The 19173-nt window shown below is 46.9% G+C and overlaps 1 protein-coding gene across 1 annotated transcript in view; it reads left to right on the top strand.

Annotated features, from left to right (window-relative positions):
- Positions 1 to 1886: 1886 nt before the first annotated feature.
- Positions 1887 to 19173, top strand: part of gnptab (N-acetylglucosamine-1-phosphate transferase subunits alpha and beta) — a 36803-nt gene continuing 19516 nt past the window's right edge. The window contains exons 1-7 of the mRNA XM_069192806.1: positions 1887 to 2231; positions 6167 to 6252; positions 7448 to 7567; positions 8157 to 8207; positions 10495 to 10697; positions 12750 to 12814; positions 13516 to 13650. Coding sequence (XP_069048907.1) covers positions 2073 to 2231; positions 6167 to 6252; positions 7448 to 7567; positions 8157 to 8207; positions 10495 to 10697; positions 12750 to 12814; positions 13516 to 13650 — 819 coding nt within the window. The 5' untranslated portion in view covers positions 1887 to 2072. The remainder of the gene's footprint in view (positions 2232 to 6166; positions 6253 to 7447; positions 7568 to 8156; positions 8208 to 10494; positions 10698 to 12749; positions 12815 to 13515; positions 13651 to 19173) is intronic.

Raw genomic sequence — 19173 nt, 5'->3', positions numbered from 1 at the left:
AGCAGCAACAACAACAACAACAACAAGTTAAATAACTTTCATCTTAAAAAAGGTCAAACAAGCAGTGTGAGAAAAAAACACATCAGCGTGAGTCAGTGGTAGGGGTCGAGTTCAGAAATCTGACAGCTTGTGGGAAGAAACTTGTCTCTGAAACTGTCTTCTCTCGATATGGCTGAATGTAATAAGGAACTGAGGTCATTAAGAAACCGCTTGATAATCTGAGGCTGGATGTCACAGAGGCTGCCACAGAAAGCAGCAGGACTGGAGGAGTGGTGTGTGGTCAAGTGGAAACTGCTTGGAAGTGCAGCAGGAACGTCTTTACACAAGGGGTGGTGGGAGGGTGGAACGAGTCACCCGGCCACGTTGTTGTAGCCAATACCCCTGCTTCTTTTAAAAAAACATCTGGATGAGATCCTTGGATCAATTAAAACTACGTACTGCCAAAGGAGCCACTTGTGAACTTTCAGTTCAGTCTTCTGTTGTCAGCCATGTCAGGAGAGGCACTGCATGGGGTACCAAACTCTCTCCCTTCCAGGCTTCCAAACGTTTGCCTGGAGCCCCTGCATCTTCGACTTGGAGGGTGTCATGTCGCCCACAGTGTCCATTTGGGGTTTTACGACGCCGTTGCGTTTTGGGTTTTGGGGGTTACCGCTGTACAGCACTGGGGTGCTCTGGCGGGGTTTTGCCATTCTGTGTCAGGTGCGCGTTGTGCACTGTGAAATCTGTCCGCCTCGGTCCCTGGTTTTCCGTGGTGTAAGAGAGGGCTTCTGATGAACCTCTGCCAGCGCCCAGGAGGCCTGTGTGATGCTCTGCTGAAGGGCTCTTTCTGTGCAGCTGGGGACGCAGTTACAGCTGGATGGCAAGGCTGAATGGTCCTAGTCGAGGCGATGAGATGGACACACAACTATACGGCAGGCATTTACTGGCACAATTTAGCAAAGTACAAAGACTCCAGAGTGCAGCCACACTGCCCCACCTGGAATCTGAACCCAGGCCATCTGGAGGCTGCTGAGACTATTTCGCCATCTCACCTGAGGTACAAAAAAACATATGTTATATTCACAACTAACACACTAACACTTTCGGCTGTCCGAGCTGGTGGCTGGAAGAAGACTTTTTTTTTTCCTCTCTGATTAAAAAAAAAAGCTTGGGTAATATACGCAGCTGAAAGAAGAACCAAAAGAAAATGTCGTTTTTTGTTTTCATTATTTACTTTTTTTTCTTATAACACCGTTGACTGGTGCCAGATATTAGTGTATCAGCTTAAGAAAAATGATTACCACACGCTGTAGACAAGAGTTAATGAATAACTCTGGGTCCTATTCATGATTACTGTTTACACGGCGTTATCGCTGTGTAAGTGTTGAGTAACTGCGGAAGAGTGTGTAACGGGGGAAACAGAGACAGACGTGCACTTCCCACTGCACTGTGACAGATACTCTGGGATTAGAGAAACATTCTTCCCGAAATTCAGAAATCTAATCCCAGAGTTCCCACACTTGCCAGAATCACAACGGGTGCCAATCCTACTGGGAGAGGGAGGAGGGGACTCAGTTGAACTGGCAGCCCAGTATGTGATCTCCTGTCCCAGCCTGAGGAACAGTGAGTCTGTCTCCCAATAATGCTCAATATGTCTACAGTATATGTAACTATTTTCTGACATGTCTTTGTTGTAAATGTCTGTAGATTTTATTTAACTTTTATTTTCTGTTTTGTTTCATGTGAATTTTTATTTGCTTTGGCAACACTGCTTGTACCCATCGGTCATGCTAATAAAGCCCCTTGAATTGAATTATACAAGCTGTCCATACTGTACAAGCCCTCCGGGGCGGCAGGGGGCGCTGGACGGTAGCCACGGCCCTGTTGCAGCGCTGTGCCAGCTGGACGTTATTTGCTGGTACGGAAGTGGAGCGGGGGGGTGTGAGTGAGTGAGTTCAGCGTGATATAGTGGTAATGATGGGGGTGTGATGGGTGTTCTGCGGATGTCATATTTCATTCGCGCTCTTCTGTATTTCTGTTTTCCCCTTCCGTCTGTCTGGTAGCAGTCACGCTGTTGTGAAAATGGCGAATGAATGAAGGAGCATGGGAAGCTGATACTAGCCATGGTGCTCACCTCGCTGCTCAAGCTGCTTCAGAGACAGACGTACACCTGTTTGTCTCACCGCTACGGGCTGTACCTCTGCTTCGGGGGTATCGTCCTCATGATCGTGTCTGCCTTTCAGTTCGGCGAGGTAAGGGGCTGCGCTGTCCTTAACTGCTTTTAAAACCCGGCTGGCTGCGCTCCCCCGGGCTCGGCGCTGCGTGCGGGAGAGGCGTCCCCGAAAGCCGCCTGCAAACTTGAGTCTCTGGTCGAGCACGATCGCTGAACTTCCGAGGAGCGTCCCCGCCGCGCTTGGAACAGTTGCGGTTTGAGACACAGTGTCCGTGGAGCTGTCTGGTTGAGAAGTGGCTGACTTGTCGAGGGGCTGTAATAAGAATCGGAGCGGGCCACTGTGCTGAACAGTCACTTATTTTGTGTGTGACTGGAGCCGCGATGCAACCGTGCTTTGCGGAACTGAGATGAACGTGTTTATTCAGTGACGTTGACAGCTGTCGGTCCATTTTCTGCACGGCAGGAGTTTGTGCCGGACTCTTCTCTCTCCCAGGAAAAATAACTTCCGTCGCGAGTGCTTTTGAGCCTTGACGTTACAGGAATGGAAAGTCGTAACATATTTTGCACAGATGTTTAATAGCAAATAATGTTGTTGGAAGACGCATGCTAGTAGCAGATTCAAGATTTCTTTATTTGCCATGTACAACAAGTGTATTGGAGTGCTTACTCTCCCAGCTGTACGAAGTAACATTAGAGAAAGAAAATAGGCACAAATGACAAACAGACATGGACAATTATTTTAGACAATAGACATTATAGTGCGGCCAAGACAGGACAAATTGCAAACAGTGCAGTACCTTAAAGTGCAGGTGCTAATTTGAGCTGTTTAAGATGTGGGCTGTTTGGAGGAAGAAACTGTTTTTGAATCTGTTCATCGGTGTTCTGATACTACAATACCTCCTACCAGAACCCACGGGTAAAAACAGATCGTGCCCAGGGTGAATTGGGTCCCAAAGTAAAGCTCGAGCCCGGTTGTGGCAGCTGTCGAGATATATCTGGTCGATGGAGGATAGCTCAGTCCCAGTGATTGTCTGCGTGGAGCTCATAACCCTCTGTATGCCTTTTCTGTCCTGTACTGTGGCTCCACCATACCACACTGTAATACCACCAGTCAGGACAATCGTATTACGGTAAAAATTGGTGAGTGGTGCCTTGCTCATCCCCCACTTCCTTAACTGTCTCAGGAAGTGAAGTGAAGGCGCTGGAGGGCTTTAGTGAGGATGGCAGCAGTGGTCTCTGACCAGCTCAGCCTCTCAGTGATCTGGAGGCTGAGGAACCTGAAGGTGCTGACAGTTTCGACTGGAGCCCCCTGAATGATGATGGGGGTGTGATGCCCTCCGTGCCTCCTGAAGTCCACTATAATCTCTTTTGTTTTGCTGATGTTTAGTGTGTTGCTGTTGTTAAGTGTGTTAAGTGTGAGGTTGTTGTTGTGGCGCCACTCCACCAGCTCTGCTACCTTGCTCCTGTAGGTGGTTTCATCATTGTTGCTGATAAGACCGATTACTGTGGCGTCATCAGCAAACTTGATGATGCAGTTGCTGTTAAATCTGGCCACACAGTCATGTGTAAATGGAGAATACAGCCGTGGGCTCAGGCAGCAGCCCTGGGGGCCCCCTGTACTAAGGATCAGAGGGGATGAGGTTTTGTTCCCAGTCCTCACCACTTGGGGTCTGCCTGTCAGGAAGACAGGAAGTAGGTGTCTCCTTGAAGATATCACTGGACGAGAAGGCTACAGTGCCCCCCTTTCCAAGTCGGCAGCTTAATCCAGGGTTGTACAGTCCCGGTCCTGGAGGGCCAGTGTGTCTGTAGCAGGGCAGGTCCTGGGGGGGTCGGTATCTACAGTTTTCTAGGACTAAGTCTTTAAGCAGCAGCATCTAGGCGAAGCTGTTAAATTGATCCCATTAAGAGTGACCCGATTTCCATTGAGAGCTGAGCTGCAATGCAAACCTGCAGGCACACCGACCCTGACTGAGCCCTTCTGTTCCTCTTTCCCAGTTCCAGATGGCTGCGCCAGGTCTGTTGATCACAGTGTGCGCCACTGACTGTACTAGACTGGATTCCTACAAGGGCAGACCACCCATCCGCACCTGCAGAAGACAAAACATATACAGCATAGTACAGAAATGACAAGAGTGTGTGTTAGTGTTTTTGTGGCTGTATTTATCTTAAAGAGGTTTGTTGCTTAACTGTAGAGGTCCTGTCGGCGTTTATACTCTAGGCTGAACAAAGGAAAAACGATTGGTTGTTCCAATTGAATTGGTTCAAAAGACACTCATGTTTTATCCTTAACATTGCAGGAAACGTTTGGCGTTGCACATGTTTAGAAGACTAAGTTAGTGATGTGTAGAATATGCTTAATGAGTTTATGAGATGAGTTGTGTATGGAGCTCTGGCAGTCTTAAACAGCGGTGCAGCTGTGAGGGGTTTACTCCTTGTGCTTATCTCCAATCGTGTGCGCTTCAGTGTAAAGTGATAAAAAGGTTCAGGTAAATAAATTAATAGTATTGATTCAGTCATTCCAGGTTATATTGCAACATCCTTTGTTTTGGGAAAAAGTGGACAAAGTGGCAGATACATGTCCCCCAGTGCGTTACACCTTTGGCACCCAGAGGCAGGGCAGAGGTTTCTGATCTCGGCACCCCCAGTTCTTCCGGCTGTGTTTTGAGTTGGCTGACCTTTGCCAGAAGAATAAGAAGGAAGAGCTGAGTGGAACGGTTCTCCGACGCCGGAGATGCGCCTGGAGATCAGCGTGAGAAAAGGGACCTCAGGTTTCTTGTGCGAGTACCTGTGCTGGGCACTCCGGCCGCTGCAGTGTGCCCATTGTGTTTGAGTCTGCATTTACTTCCTCCCCAGCCTCTCCAAAATACCAGATTAAGACCTCATCAGGATTCACGTTGTGGCTTCTGAACAGCTTGTAGCCCTAGACTTACATTCAATATTACTGTGCTGTGTTCGTGCAAAGGGGAACCGAGCAAGCAAGCTGCTAGTCCATCTGGCTTTGTTTTTCCCTGAATATACGTCCATTTTTATACGGGCTTTTGAAAACGCTTCAGCGACGGCCTTGATTCCTTTAGGGATGAGCCATCAACATCTTTGCAGGCTTATTTGTTTTCTGAACATTTGCTTCTTGCGTTGAAGAACATGTGTGTATTAATTACCCATGTGTTCAAATAAGCCGTGTACATTTGTTTTGTTTTTTTTTCTGGTTCATCTTTCTGTTTATTGGAGTATTTTCCTGCATTTATTTTTAAAATGAGGTTCAGACATTACAGGCTATGGTGTTGTGTAAAAGTTAACACTCCAAACAATACAGCCGAGTGCAGAGTTCCTTCAGATTGGCTTTTTAATGCTGAAACAAAATTCCTAAAGCAAGTAGCAGGTAGCAAGGGCTAGTTTATCAAGGTGGATTAGAAGAGCCACAGAGCGCGTATCCCTGGACTAGGTGACTACTTATTAAAGACTTCGTGAGCTATAAGAATTAATTTAGTTTAATTTAGAGAGACCTTGCAGAGTGGTATAAACAAAAGATTTGGTCTTTTGGAAGTGAGTGAAGCAAGAAGAGCTGGAAATAGAGTAGTAGAGACCACGGTGGTGAGCTCTAAAATCTGCAGGTGGGTCTGGAAGCATTGTGGGATTTTTCCACTCTTCCCAGGCCCTTCAAGAAAGATGGTGAGAGGCAGTGCAGTCCTGTGACTTCCTGCTTTTCGATTCCCTCGCTAGGGCGCAGACAGGAGGAGGTGCAGAGAGCAGTCGTCCAAGCAGCTGATGAAGGGTTATTCCTCCTTGCGTGTTGTTAAAAAAAGCCAACAGATACAATTTTCCAGTTAGCTGAGCAATCAAAAATAAGATCAATTCTCTGCTCTCCGTTCTGTTGTCCAATCGGAGTGGTGTGTCTTTTTCAAAACCGGCTTTGCTTTCATCGTGATGCGGTTCTGGGGGTGAATCTGGATCTTCTGCGGCGGCTCTTTTCCCTGAGGGGTTTGCGCGTGCTGAGGTCTTCCGATCTTCCCGCAGGTGGTTGTGGAATGGAGCCGAGACCAGTATCACGTCCTGTTTGACTCGTATCGAGACAATGTGGCGGGCAAGTCCTTCCAGAACCGGTGAGTTCCTCGCCTGCGGCGTCGGGGAGGCACCTGAACGTGGCGGAGTGCGGTGCTGCCTCGTGCCTGACTCCTGAGATCTCCGAGGGGTCGGTTGTGTGTGGAAGCCATCCATGCATTTTGTAACCTCTTTGTCCAGCATGTTAGTCCTTCTCCTCCATGAGCTAGTTATATTACCTTTATTAAAAAGGCCCCTGAAGAGTACAGGCACATACAACAGGTTTTTCCCAAAGACCGTGAAGAGCACCTAAAAAAATTCCTTTTCTTTTTTTTTTTTGAAAACTTCTTAAGCGTCACCACTGCCAGGTAACTAAAGCAGTAATATACAATATGTCCTATATACATATCACATCGCATAGTAAACAGTCATTTTCACTGAGTACTGCAAGTACAGGGTCCCGAGGGAGCTAGCTGGAGTCTATCCCAGCAAGCAACAGGCACAAGGCAGAGTACACCCTGGACAGGACACCAGTCCGTCACCGGGCACACACACCCTGGACAGGACACCAGTCCATCACCGGGCACACACACCCTGGACAGGACACCAGTCCATCACTGGGCACACACACCCTGGACAGGACACCAGTCCGTCACCGGGCACACACAGACACACACACACTCTCACACCCTGGACAGGACGCCAGTCCATCGCAGGGCGGACAGACACACACTCACACAAGGGCCAGTTTTCCCAGAAGGCCATTGAGCTACCAGAATGCCTTTGGAGAAAGCCGATAGAGGAAACTGCAGCTCCCAGGGGAAAGCCACGCAAACTCCACACCGACAGCACCCTAGTAATTGAACCCAGGTCCCCAGTTCTGTCATGCAGCTCTACCGTTCCACCTCTACATTGAAACCCCAGCTCCCCTTTTCCTGTGTTGCTGGTGATATGGCGCTGACTGGTGTTGTCGCTGGTGTCTGGACTTAAGTGTCTGTGGTGGTGGTGGTGGAGAGCTGGTGCTTTCAAGTCTGCTTCCAAGTCCTGGGGTAGAGCAGGCAGCTTCCCTGGATTGTACTTGGAGCTGTCAGAAGGGACCACTGGATTTTCAGTCCTGTGGCAGCCTGAGACCACTTCCTCTGTCAACATGTTGGATTCTGATTATTACACCTGCATTTTTGCTTACACGTTGAATGCTAGAATCATGTACGTGTGTGTTACAGGGTCACAGTGGCTTGGTGTTGTTTCTGTGTGCAGGTTATGTCTGCCGATGCCGATCGACGTGGTGTACACCTGGGTGAACGGCACAGACGCCAGTTTGATCCGGGAGCTGGGCGCAGTGAGGGAGAGGATGGAGGAGGAGCAGAGAGTGCTGAGGTAGGCCTGCGCCCGTAGGAGCCGCCGAAACTCCTGAAACCCCAAGTGCTTCCTGCGCCGACTCGCTTGCCTGCCTAATCTTGCTTCCTCGCCGAGGCAAAGCGGCTGGGAAGTGTTAGTCAGATTCATGTCGCTCGTTGGCCTTCAGGTCCTTTGTTTTGTGCAACAAGACTGAAGGGAAGTGCTGCTTCTGCTGCACTCGGTTTTGCATTTATCATCATTTGTGGGACTGCTCCTGCGGCAGTGCTGATAACATCTTAAGCAGATCTGAAAAGGGTAGTTATTGTTTGGACTTCCACCAGGCTCTGGCTGACTGCAAGGCTTGCTGTTAGTCATGTGCTGACTGAACTGCTGAGGGCTGAATGACCTGGGTCACCAGTTCAGACCACGGAGTTACAGAAAGAAAAGGGAGGATAATGAAAATTCTGTGGCACCTCACCTGTGTGGATCAATGATGGTCATTCCTCATGTTTCAGAAATTAAAATACAAAAGGGATTGTTGAAAATATAAAGAGTTCATGAATCTGGAGACTGATATGTTAGCAATTTTTCAATGGCGGATTTCAATCTTTTTCTTTGCTGTCCACAGGGAACACCTTGGAAGGAATACTAGCAACACAACTGAAGTGCCAAAGGCCAGGTGAGATAGAGAGCTCCATAAATATGTGCATGCAAATCCAAAAAGTCAAAACTGAAATCTGCTTTTCCGTAGCGCAATAATCCATCAGTCTTCTATAGATTCAAATAGTTTTCTTTGTTTATATTACTACTACTACTACTACTAATAATAATAATGTCCCCTTGATTCCCTCCAAAATAACATTGCCTCTTACATTTATGAAAAGCTTATTTTGTTGTTGACAAATTAATCTCTCTTAGCAGCCCTTTTTCAGATATGCTCAGCAATGCTGTGAGAAATGAAAACGGTCTATGTGCTGACCACTACCCAAAGCCACAGGTTTTTTTTTGTTTGGTTACTGCCTCTGTCGTAGTTCAGCAATTTCTGAAGATTTCCTCAAAGCTTTTCTCATGAACCGCTGTAAGTTGTGCCTCTGCCTTTTTTGAGAAACCCCCGATCATCTTTCAGAACCACAGCAAGATCTACCAGTGGTGATAAACTTTACAATTACGAGTTTATGACTTTGTATAGCATTTAAAACCATAAACAAAAAAACCTCCCTCCCATAAGCCCTCACAATTTGTGCGAGGCACACAAATCATTCATTTGAGCTTATCTTCATTTTTAACAGGCAAAGTAGTTGCATGTCAAAAATGACTGTCACTAAATTTAAACTTGGATTAAAGGGGAACTGCAGTCCTAATTTATCAGACTGGTTTTAAGACAGATATTTCACCGCAGAAATGTTCCAACGTGATTTTCACGCAGAGTTAACAAGTAGTATTTATCGGCAAAACCATCTGGAAGTCGAGATCAATATTTCTATTGGATGAAAAGCGATGTCTTCACAAGCCTGCTTGTTTACAGTGTCATAAGGCCGCTTCACCTCGCCGGATGTTCTGTTGCCTCATTTTGAATCGCAGAACGTGGTGCTGCACATACCTGGAAATTTCATCTATTTTGTGGTGTATTTTGAGGTTTTATAGATTACCGTGTAAGAATTAATTTTATTGTGGTGAAAGGCACATATATATATGTACATATCACATTGCATAGTAATCATCAGTGCAGATTCTTTCTAACCCTGAAATATAAAAATAGCATTGCAGTTTCCCTTTAATGCACTTCCAGAATATATTTGACCTCTAATTTTTTTTTAATTAGGAGTTTTGATTTTTTTGGTGTTTTTACTGAGTTTATTAACTGTAACCTTTGAAAATAGGATGATGTGTTTTTAAAGCTTTCAACATTTACGCGTAAACTGATCGCACAAGTAGAAAGAAGTGTGTTTGGAATACGCTTTCACAAACTGTACTTATATAACAGTTTATATATTATATATTAACAGCATAAGACGTGACATAAGACATAAGGCAGGTATCTTGCACTTTTGGTGGTTTAATATCTGAGGACGCAAGGTACTCTTCTCGTTTGCTGCTCTTCAACCCATCTTACCCATTTGCTTGTTAAGAGTTAATCTGGATCTGGTTGAGCTGTTTTAGTAAGAAGCCAGAGTATCGGCTTCAGCAGCACGGGTGGGTAGCATGTTCCAGGCACCCACAACGCTTTGTGTACAGAAGCGTTTCCCGTTCTCCCTGTAAAATTAATTCCCTTTCAGTTTCCACCCGTGACCAACCGGATCTCCATAATTGTGCCAGTTGTGTGAAATGGGTAGCTTGGCCACTCAAGTCCTTTTCATATGGGGTTACTGTATTAGTATATTCTCACCCCTGGCAGTGTGTGGCCTTTCAAATCAATAACGAGCCTCCATACTGTGTTTTGTGGAATTTGTTCGTGTAAAATTGCTGCAAATGTCCCCACGGCAGCACGAGAGGGAATTTTGAATCCACACGTTCTGCTGTCTTCTCTTAGTCCTGTTAAGTTTTTTCTGTTGGGGCTCGCCAGTTTTTTTTTTTGTCGTAGCGTCCCGAATTGACCCAGCCCGTTGCGTGTTCTTGCAAGCCTCTGTCGGGGGGGGGCGAGGGAGTGAAGACGCTCCTCCAGCCCGTTGTCTTGCAGGGGGTCCCCCCCCCCAGCAGCAGAGAGCCGAGAGCGAGCTGGCTGGGCTGATCCCACCCTGCCCTCGCGGGGGCGCAGGGCTCTCGGACCCGTGATCGCGGTGGCGCTCGATGGTCCTGTCCTGTTCGTGTTTTCCTCTCTCGGGGAAGCCCCTGGTTCACAGGCGCTCTCTCTCCGTCTCTCTCCTGACCTCACGCCAGGCCCCGCCGCCCGATCGGGCGTCAGGGTTTTTAAAACGGTGAGACCGCGTGTGTCGTGATTATGGGTCTTCCCTCTCCCTTTCCTGAAGCGAGAAGCCCGAATGTCTGCTGTCCCACTGTATCAACGCGCCCATTCTGGTGCTGGACCCTGCCCTGCCCAGCAACGTCTCCCTGAAGGACCTGGCTGCCGTCTCTCCCTCCCTGCACTCCGCCACGCAGATCCTGCACGTGGCCAAGCCCAAGAACCCCTCCACCAGCGTCACGGTGCTCATGTTCGACTCCCAGGGCGAAGGTATCCCGCGCCTTTCTGTCCTCTCTGCCACCCTTCACGCCTTTGTCCCACCCAGCCAATACCCTGGCTTCCTTCAAGACGCTGCTGGGAGAGCCCCCTCCAGTCAGGGCATGAGGCACGACTTTACGCAGAGGGTGGTGGGAGGGTGGAACGAGCTGCCCTGCCATGTGGTTGAAGCCGATACCCTGGCTTTCTTCGGTGCAACACCTGGATGAGAACCTTGGATCAGTGAGCTACCAAAAATCATTTGTAAAGGTTCTTGTGTTCTTGTTTCATGACCTCCTGATGATGCGTTTTTGTAATAAAGGGAAAATGATTTCGCAGAGGATTCTGTGCGCAGTAGTTGTTCCTCAATCACGTATGCCAAGAAGCAATAAAAACATAAAAATGATTACAGTTATTTGGCCCTTCCAGCCCATTTGGTAGTTAATAGCTAATTGATCCAAGGATCCCATCCAGCTGTTACTTGAAAGAAGCCAGGGGATTGAATAAGGCACCATGGCTGTGTATCTTGTTCCATACTCCCACAACACTTTGTGTAAAGGCGTGCTTCCTGTTCTCCGTTTTCAAATGCAGTAGAAGCTCCTGGTTCTCATACTTCTTTGTTGTAGTTTTTAATGTCTCGTGGTTAAACAATTGCAGGGATGATGAAATAGCCTTCAGGTTGCTTCAGATTTGTGTTTGTGTGCTCACATTCCTTTCTGTCAATGTGCACCTGATAGCCCTGTGTTTCAGTCAGCTGCAAACCCTGACAGATTTCAGGTGTGAGGCTGAAGGTCGGGTGTAGAATTGAAGACATGAGTTGTTCCAGATATTTCCCTCCTGACCCTGGCAGTGTGGAAAAACACTGTATCGGAGGGCTGTCACTCCTGGGATACGGCTCAGAGATAAGGCACACGTGAGCGTGTCATCTGAAACTTTGCTAGAGGAGGTGCAGCCTTGTTCAGCCTGTTTCAAAATACACATAGACGTGTCGACGGTTTCTTCCTCCTAAAGCTCTCCCTTAATTCAGTGCAGCAGTTTCTCTCTTCTGCACTGGGCAGAAAGTCTGCTAAGTGGGTGTTGAACTTCATTGATGGGTAAAGTGGTGCCCATATGATGAATTAAGTACTTTGGGGATGTACTGATGCAGGCAGTTGATAGGAGTTCTGTTAGTGATTGGGCAGTGACACACGTGCTCAGTGAGGTGTGTCAGGAGACGGGTGTCCCTCTACTGCACTCCTAGGGCAGGGCAGTGGCTTGTGGCTTGTGCAGCACTGAGACGTGAACTCAGCATCGTACAGTGCTCCACATCTGCAGGTCATTTTACCTCTTTCCTTTACTACACTAGCCTAGCATCGGCAACACAAAGCCGTGTGTGAGTCTCACACGTGTGTGTGCCCTTATTTCCAGACCCACCTCTGAAACCCTTATTGCTCTTGACTTGCTCATGAGTTTTGCGAGACAGCAGTTCCTGACCCGCGCAGGGGTGGAATGAGATCGGCAGGTGCTCTTGTTGCCGTACTGACGAACACGTTGTGACATCGAACCTGTGCAGGCTGCTGTCAGCCCTGCTGCTCGTGGGCGATTTCGATCCAGGCTTCAAAGTGAAAGAAAAATAATGGTTACTGAAACAAAGCAAATTTAAAATGTGAATCATGACCAAGCTTTGAATATGAGGTCTGGCTGTACAACATTGCTCAGTTTAACTTAATGGTCTTTTTTTTTTTAAAGAAAACCCACATCCTTCAGGGTAGAGCTAAGTATTTCCTGCTCCCCCACCAGTTCTCCATTAATTACTACTTGTGAACAAGCTGTAACTTACAGGTTGCAGCGTGTTTATCAGTAATTTCAATGCAGTACTGCACGCTAGAGAGATATTAGCTTTTGTATTTTGCTCCTTTAAGAGCAACTGGTGCAATGAACAAAAACGCATCTACCGTTTCAGATGAAATAAAGTTTAGAAGATCTAAATTGTCCTTTTGTTCTACCATGCATCTAAATTAATCTTCTACAGGTGGATTTCCAGTTCCCAAGCTTTGTCTTTCTCTAGTTCTAGTTTATGTATTCCAGCAAATGAAGCTCATGCAGCGATGCTGAACGAGGGCCTGCAGAACTCCATCTCAAGGGCATATCTGGTACGTGTGAAATATCTTGAGGCACTTAAATATACACACCTCTGCCTGTGTTTAAAGCTTCAGTCTTTTGCAAGCTTAATCTGTCTCAGTGTGTTTAAAACTGGGGGGAAAAAAGAAAATACTTCTTCCTTTCAAATACATAGTGTCTTATGTTTATGTCCTTTTCCATGGTGCGCAGCATCTTAAAGCTCATTACAGTGACAAGATGTCACTGGAGGACAAATTAAAAAAATGAAAGATGATGTTTAGTGCTATACAGAATTACAAGAGCCCGAAAGGCAGCTGCAGAAAACAAGAAACCTGGGTGACTTCATTGACAGAACCAGCAGAGCTCAGAAACTGTTGGTTGTGTTGAAAGAGTCTTGATTGAAGTGGCCGACGAGATCTGAGCTCTGCTTTAGTGCATTTAAACTTGATCACTTCTGTGCAGCTGTCTGCAGAAGTAAACTTGAACATACACGTTATTGTTCTTAATATCCATGAAATACACTGACATTGTGTTAAATATCAAATAATGGCATGTAGGTACTGACCTTTAAAGACTTGAAAGTTTTACGGGTGAGCCCGTGTGCTGGATAGACTGTAATTTAATGAAGATGCACATGGCTTGTGGAGTTTCATTTCCGGAAATCTGGTTCAGGTTTTCCAGGCTTTTCCTCAGGCAAGGCAGCTCGAATGTCCCTTTCTCCCCTGCTTTCCAGACTACGGATAAGGAGGCACCGGGGCTGGTGCTCATGCAGAGCCTGGCGTATCTCAGCGGCTTTCCTGCCTCCTTCAAGGAGACGGAGCAGCTGAGAGTCAAGCTGCCGCAGGTGGTCACCAGTAAGATCAAGCAGGTAAGGGTTGCACCTAACCTTCCTTGCAGAACGGGTGGAGAACGGCGGGCGTGTTAATGAACCAATTTCAGTTCGATTCTAAATGCTATAGTCATCCCCCATGAGGGCAGTCTGAGCATTTAAGACTTTGCCTGTCGAGGGATCTGGCCTGTTCTGAAGAATTAGGGTTTTGCTTTTGCTTATTTTAGTTTGAACACCCTGTTAATCGGCAGTATTGTTAACCAGACATCGATTTGAGTTGGCACCTCATCAGCTTTCAGAGTTCCATTGTACGAAACACTTTGGTTGCTCAAAACAGGGGGCAAGGAGTCACTTTGTCTAGCCCTTTACTTCCTTATTTTAGGGCTGCTGATGAAACCCAGTCAAGTTCAGTGTTGTTAGTTCTGAATTACAGGAACATAGTTGATACAAGTAGTTTCTCAGTCCATAAAGGTGCAGTATAAGAGTTTGCCACCTATGTCCATGTGTTCCTGCAAGTCTGACCAGCAGTATGCCAGAATCAGAGCTGACCCACACCTTTTCAATCAGGAAGTTGCTTACTAAATAGCCCTGTTTAAGACGCTTGAATGAAAGCGTCACTCCTCAATAACCAGTGAGAACATTGGTGTTTTTTTCAACGTCAGAAAAATAGCAAAGTTGACTTAAAATTTACGAGGTGCACTTAAAGGTTAAATGCCCTAAACCCACAAAATTGTCACATGAGCAGTGTGACTCATAATGTAATCAGTTAGGTGATTGTACTGAAAGCGAGTTCTTGAATTAAGTTCAGCTACTGTAGTTTAGTATCGTTAGTGAAGTACCTACTGGAGTGTTTTGATATTGGAGTTTTTCTGCCTTTGATAGTACAGTTGTCGTCTCAAGTTAGTCCTCTGCAGAAGTACTGCAATTTCAAGATGTCTATTCCAGCTTTAAAGACTGAATGTGAACCCAGAAATGTAAATAACAGAACTGACAAGCTCTGTTTGCATAATTTGCCTGTTTTTTCGTCCATATTTCTTGTATTTAATGTTTCTGTGACATATGGGACCCAAGAGGTTTGCCCATGGGCAAGAGCTGTGCGCTTGTCATTGTTTGCCAACGTTTTCATGAGATGTCATGGGTGGAAGTTGAAGTGTCCATCACTAACAGCACCCCCCACACCCCCCCCCCCTTATCTGTGGCTTGTTAACGAGAGCAATTAAGACAAGGCCATAAGCTTCTATGTTAGCACACCTTGTTTAAAACGGAAAGCATTTGTTTAGACATTTTGTATCATGTTTGTATGGTGGAAGTGGCACTTACTATTTTTTCAGCCTCTGGCCAGGATGTTTTAAACTTCTTGGAATTCGGACAGATCTTTGCCAGACCCAAATAGATCAGACATGCAGTTCTGTACCTCCTTCAACAAAATGTCTCTTTCTTCTCGACTTGCTCGCTCTTGCTGTGCCCTCTCAAACCATTGTGCTGCGCTGCGCTGCACAGGGATGCACAATTGAACGTCTATGTCTGCAGATGCTCAATTACCATATCGTTTGTTGTCCCAGGCCTCAAGATTGAATTGAGTGTTAATGGGAGAATGTGCAGCCGCTGAATGCCTTGATGGGAAATAGTGAGAGCTCAACAATGTGCACAGTGAGGAACCCTGCTTCCCTAACGGCCTAGTGTGATCTTTCTTGTCATGTTTATTCTCTGTGTTGAACTGAGCTGTGGGAATACACCCTTAAATGCACAACACTTCCCCAGCAGCCCAGTGCTTGGTGTGTTTGCAGGAGTTCATACTGTAATACTCGAACAGACCAATGGTTAGGTAGAGGAGGAGGGCATCTGGGCCATCTGACCTGTCTGGTTATCGGTAGCTGATTGATCCAAGCATCTGTTGCAGCCTCTTCTTGAAAGGAAGAGGACAAGGTATTGGCTTCCTTGTGTGAAGAAGTGTCTCCACTTCCCGGTTTCAGATGTACTTCCCCGTAGAATCATCTCGGAGGAAGAAAAAAAAGGAAGAGAGCCGATATAAACTCTGCCACCCACCCAAGCAAAGAATTAAGTAGGCTTCTTACTTAATAGCAACCAAATTCAAGGGTTTCACATGATCCGAGTGTGAAGTGTATTCACGTGACTTGTTGGTACAGTCATTGCCTCTAGGTTGTCACTAGGTGGCGCCCCAGCGTTTGAAGTGGATGTAGGCGCCCTCTGAAGGGGGTGTAGTGGAATGACTTCGCCCCCAGGTCCCTCCCTCAGCTCTGCAGGTTCTGTACAGGCCTCTGTACAAGAGCCTTGCGAAAAGGGGGTAGCAGGCCAGTCAGGTCTGTATGGGAGTCTCAGTGAGGTCATGCAGAGCTGGATTGCAACAAAAACTAAAAGCGCGGAGCATAAGTGAGTCACTGTCGCAAGGCGTCTCACTGATGGGGGAAAGCCTTGACTACAGTGGTGACCAAAAACAAAATTCTGCTATCCAATTTCCTGTCACGTTGATTTGCTGAGGGATAGGCTTTGTAGAAACTGAAAGTGTTTTTTATTTGCTATTTTTTTCCTTCTAATAAAGTTATCATTCAAGGTTTTCTGTTCTGATAAAAATGGTGGGATTGAGAAACCAGTTAAAACCTCTGGGCAGTATGGTGGCTCCAGCTGCCCCACGACCCTGTGTTGGTAACGTGGTGAGAAAAGGAATGGATTTACAGTCTTTGGTTCTCTTTGGCAGTCTCAATTCTCTAGATTGCATTTCAGGATTGCCCATCCCAAATTTGAAAAAGAACCAGTCAAGCAGTTGAGCCCAAATGTGATTTTATTTGAGTGAATAAGTGTCGCTATCAGGCACCCCAGGAGTGTTTGTGCACACCTTGTAGTTGACACGAGCAGACTTTAAAAGTCTTGCAGTGGATTTATTTAATCTCAGATAAAATCTGTTCCTTTTGCCACAAAAAGGCATCATTGCGTTTCATGGCGGTTTCGCTGAAGTGCATGTTAAACCCGGATTCCTGTCTGAGCCGCGGCCCTCGTTCAGTCCAAGTCCTCAGTCTCAGCCTGCAGTTTGTTCTGTGTCGCGCGCAGGTGATCTTCGGGGCGATTCGGAATATTGGCACGGAGAGTGAGCAGCACCCAGGTGAGGGCGCGGAGCCCCCGGGGTGAGGCCTGTGCAGAGGTGTACAACTGCGATAAAATGGCAGTCATGCCCAGTGTCTGGTGTCTCTAGTCACAATGAGCTTTGTCCCTCGGCCCAGATAGGCCTGTGCGGGCTCGGAGTCTAGGGCCCTGTCTCCTGGGACTGTCATGTGATAATAGCAGGGTATTAGAGGGAAACCCGAGCCCGGTGCGCTCTCTTTAACTTTAGAACAGTTGTTGTTCGTGGCCCCTTGCCAGGGCCGCACAAAGGAAGGTTGGCGTGGTTATCCCACCCTCCCCCTCGCGCCGTCTCCGCGGGAGTTAGCGGTCTGCTAGTCCGCTGCTCTGACAAGGTGTCAGTCTGAGGCCAAGCTCATCCGGCGCGCGGGATCTGTGACCGGCCTGCCGCCCCTCCGAGGCCGAACCCCGCAGGAGGGGGTGGCGCTCGCAGGGCAGAAAGACTGGCGCTGGTTCGAGCGCTGTTCTGTGGAGCTCCGGCTCCGTCTGGTCAGCTGTTGGGATGTCACGTGAATATGATGGTTTTAAAAAAACGCTACGAGAAGCAAAGGTGTGAGGAGGGTTTGCTGTCCTTTCACGATGTCAACAGATTTGACCAGCAGGAAACCTGTACTTCCCCAGTTCTTCACACATCTCGTACAGGCAAGAGCCATTGCTTCTGCCTAGCGGTGCGGTGTCGTTGTTGAACTAGACGTCAGTGACACTCGCTGTATTAGTCTGCACCTGTAGTATCACTGGCTCCTTGAGCAAGAGTCTAGATTATACCAGGTCGTTTCAGCTGGTCGGTGCAGTCTGCAGAAATCACTCTGCTGCTGCGCTAATCACACATCTGTAGGTTTATTAAAACTGCATTTCCCTCTTACCCCAGGAGACTTCAGCCCTAATCCTGAAGAGCAGGATCTCATTATTAGCATCATAAGCCTCTTTAAAGTTAGGTTTATTTGTAATTTATCAGTCAATTACTCAAGACAAGTGTTCAATTAAGGCAGCTTAAGGGGCTCCTGATTTTTGTTCCAGATGATCTCTAAATCACTTAATGTAACCAATCACCTATTTAATTGATCATGGTTAAATTGCCCAGATCTTTAGGAGACACCTTTCCAGTAATATAAAGGAGAGTTTATAGACCTTTCTCTCGAGGCTGACGCTGGTCTGTTAATAACCCTGCAATGCAGCAGTTGTGTTTTTCTGTCGTGGTGTCTAATGACGAAGTGCACGATGATGAAGGGCGAGCTGCAGGATGATCTGTGACCTTGGTGCCGAAATGCCTTCCCCAGTGGCAGGGCAGGGCAGCGTGGGCTCACCCGCTGAACAATAGCCAGGCTTCTCCTCTTTCACTGCTTCCTGGTGCTCACTGGCTGTTTCTATGAAGTGGCGAGGGTCAGGGCTGTGCCATGGGGCCGGTATTTATAGCCCGCGTTGCACTGACTGTAATGTTGACTCCATTGTATTGGCTTTGCATGCTGTCATCTGCCTTCGCTTCCTCTGGGCTTTCTGAAAACATCTCCCCCACAGCAGGCATGGGACCCTCCTGGGCAGATTTTGAATTTGCTCTTCAAAGTATTCAGTTAGGCTAGCTTGCTGGGATAGTCTCTGCTCAATTCTTTACTTGTGTTTTTGCTTATAGACGCTGGATGAATCTTCCTGAACTGTATTTTTCAGTGGTTTAACAGTTATAATCAGTTTGTCAAGCCTCCAGAAGGCACTTATCTTGGTCAGTAAACAGAATGATAGGAAAGGTCCTGAGCAAGAAGAAGCCATTTGGACCACCTGGCCTGTTTGGTAGTTACCAGGTAATTAATGCTTTATAAGGATCTCATCCAGCTTTTTCTTGAAAGAAGCTGGGTACCGGCTTCAATAACATGTCTGAGTAGCTTCTTCCATACTCCCACAATCCTTTGGATAAAGAATTATAAACATACGTCCTCATAGTCTGAACTTAGATCCTCTGGCTCATATTTCACTTTTCATTCTGAAGAGGTCTCTGTGTTGCCTCTGTGAATATCTTTGGAGGATTTTGAGTTATTGGATTAGGTTCTGTCGTAGTCATCTCTGGTCAAGACTAAAAAGATTGTCTTCAGCCCGTCAGTGTAGTGCAGTCCATTAAGAGCTGGACTCTTCCACTCTTCTCTGGACTGAATCCAGGGCAGCAATATTTTTTCTGTAATGTCCTGGCCAAAATTGCACACATTATTCCAAATACTTAATAGTATATTTCTCAGTTTTAATAAACTCCTTTAAACTGCGCTTGTGTTTTCATAATTTTGTTGTACATTTTGTTTGCCCTTTTTGATTGTTTCCCTACATTGTCTCGGGGACACAAGCGCTGTGTTTGGGTCTCTTTGGTAGGTAGCCTGTTCTGTCTCCGTGGTCTCTGTGTCCTGACCCGGCGGAGTTGTGTTGTGACAAAGCGCTCAGCGTCGCCAT

The sequence above is a fragment of the Lepisosteus oculatus genome, chromosome 7, assembly GCF_040954835.1.
Source record: "Lepisosteus oculatus isolate fLepOcu1 chromosome 7, fLepOcu1.hap2, whole genome shotgun sequence".
NCBI classification, from domain to species: Eukaryota; Metazoa; Chordata; class Actinopteri; order Semionotiformes; family Lepisosteidae; genus Lepisosteus; species Lepisosteus oculatus.
Note: the sequence above shows the minus strand (reverse complement) of the source record. Positions and strands in the feature narration are given on the sequence as shown.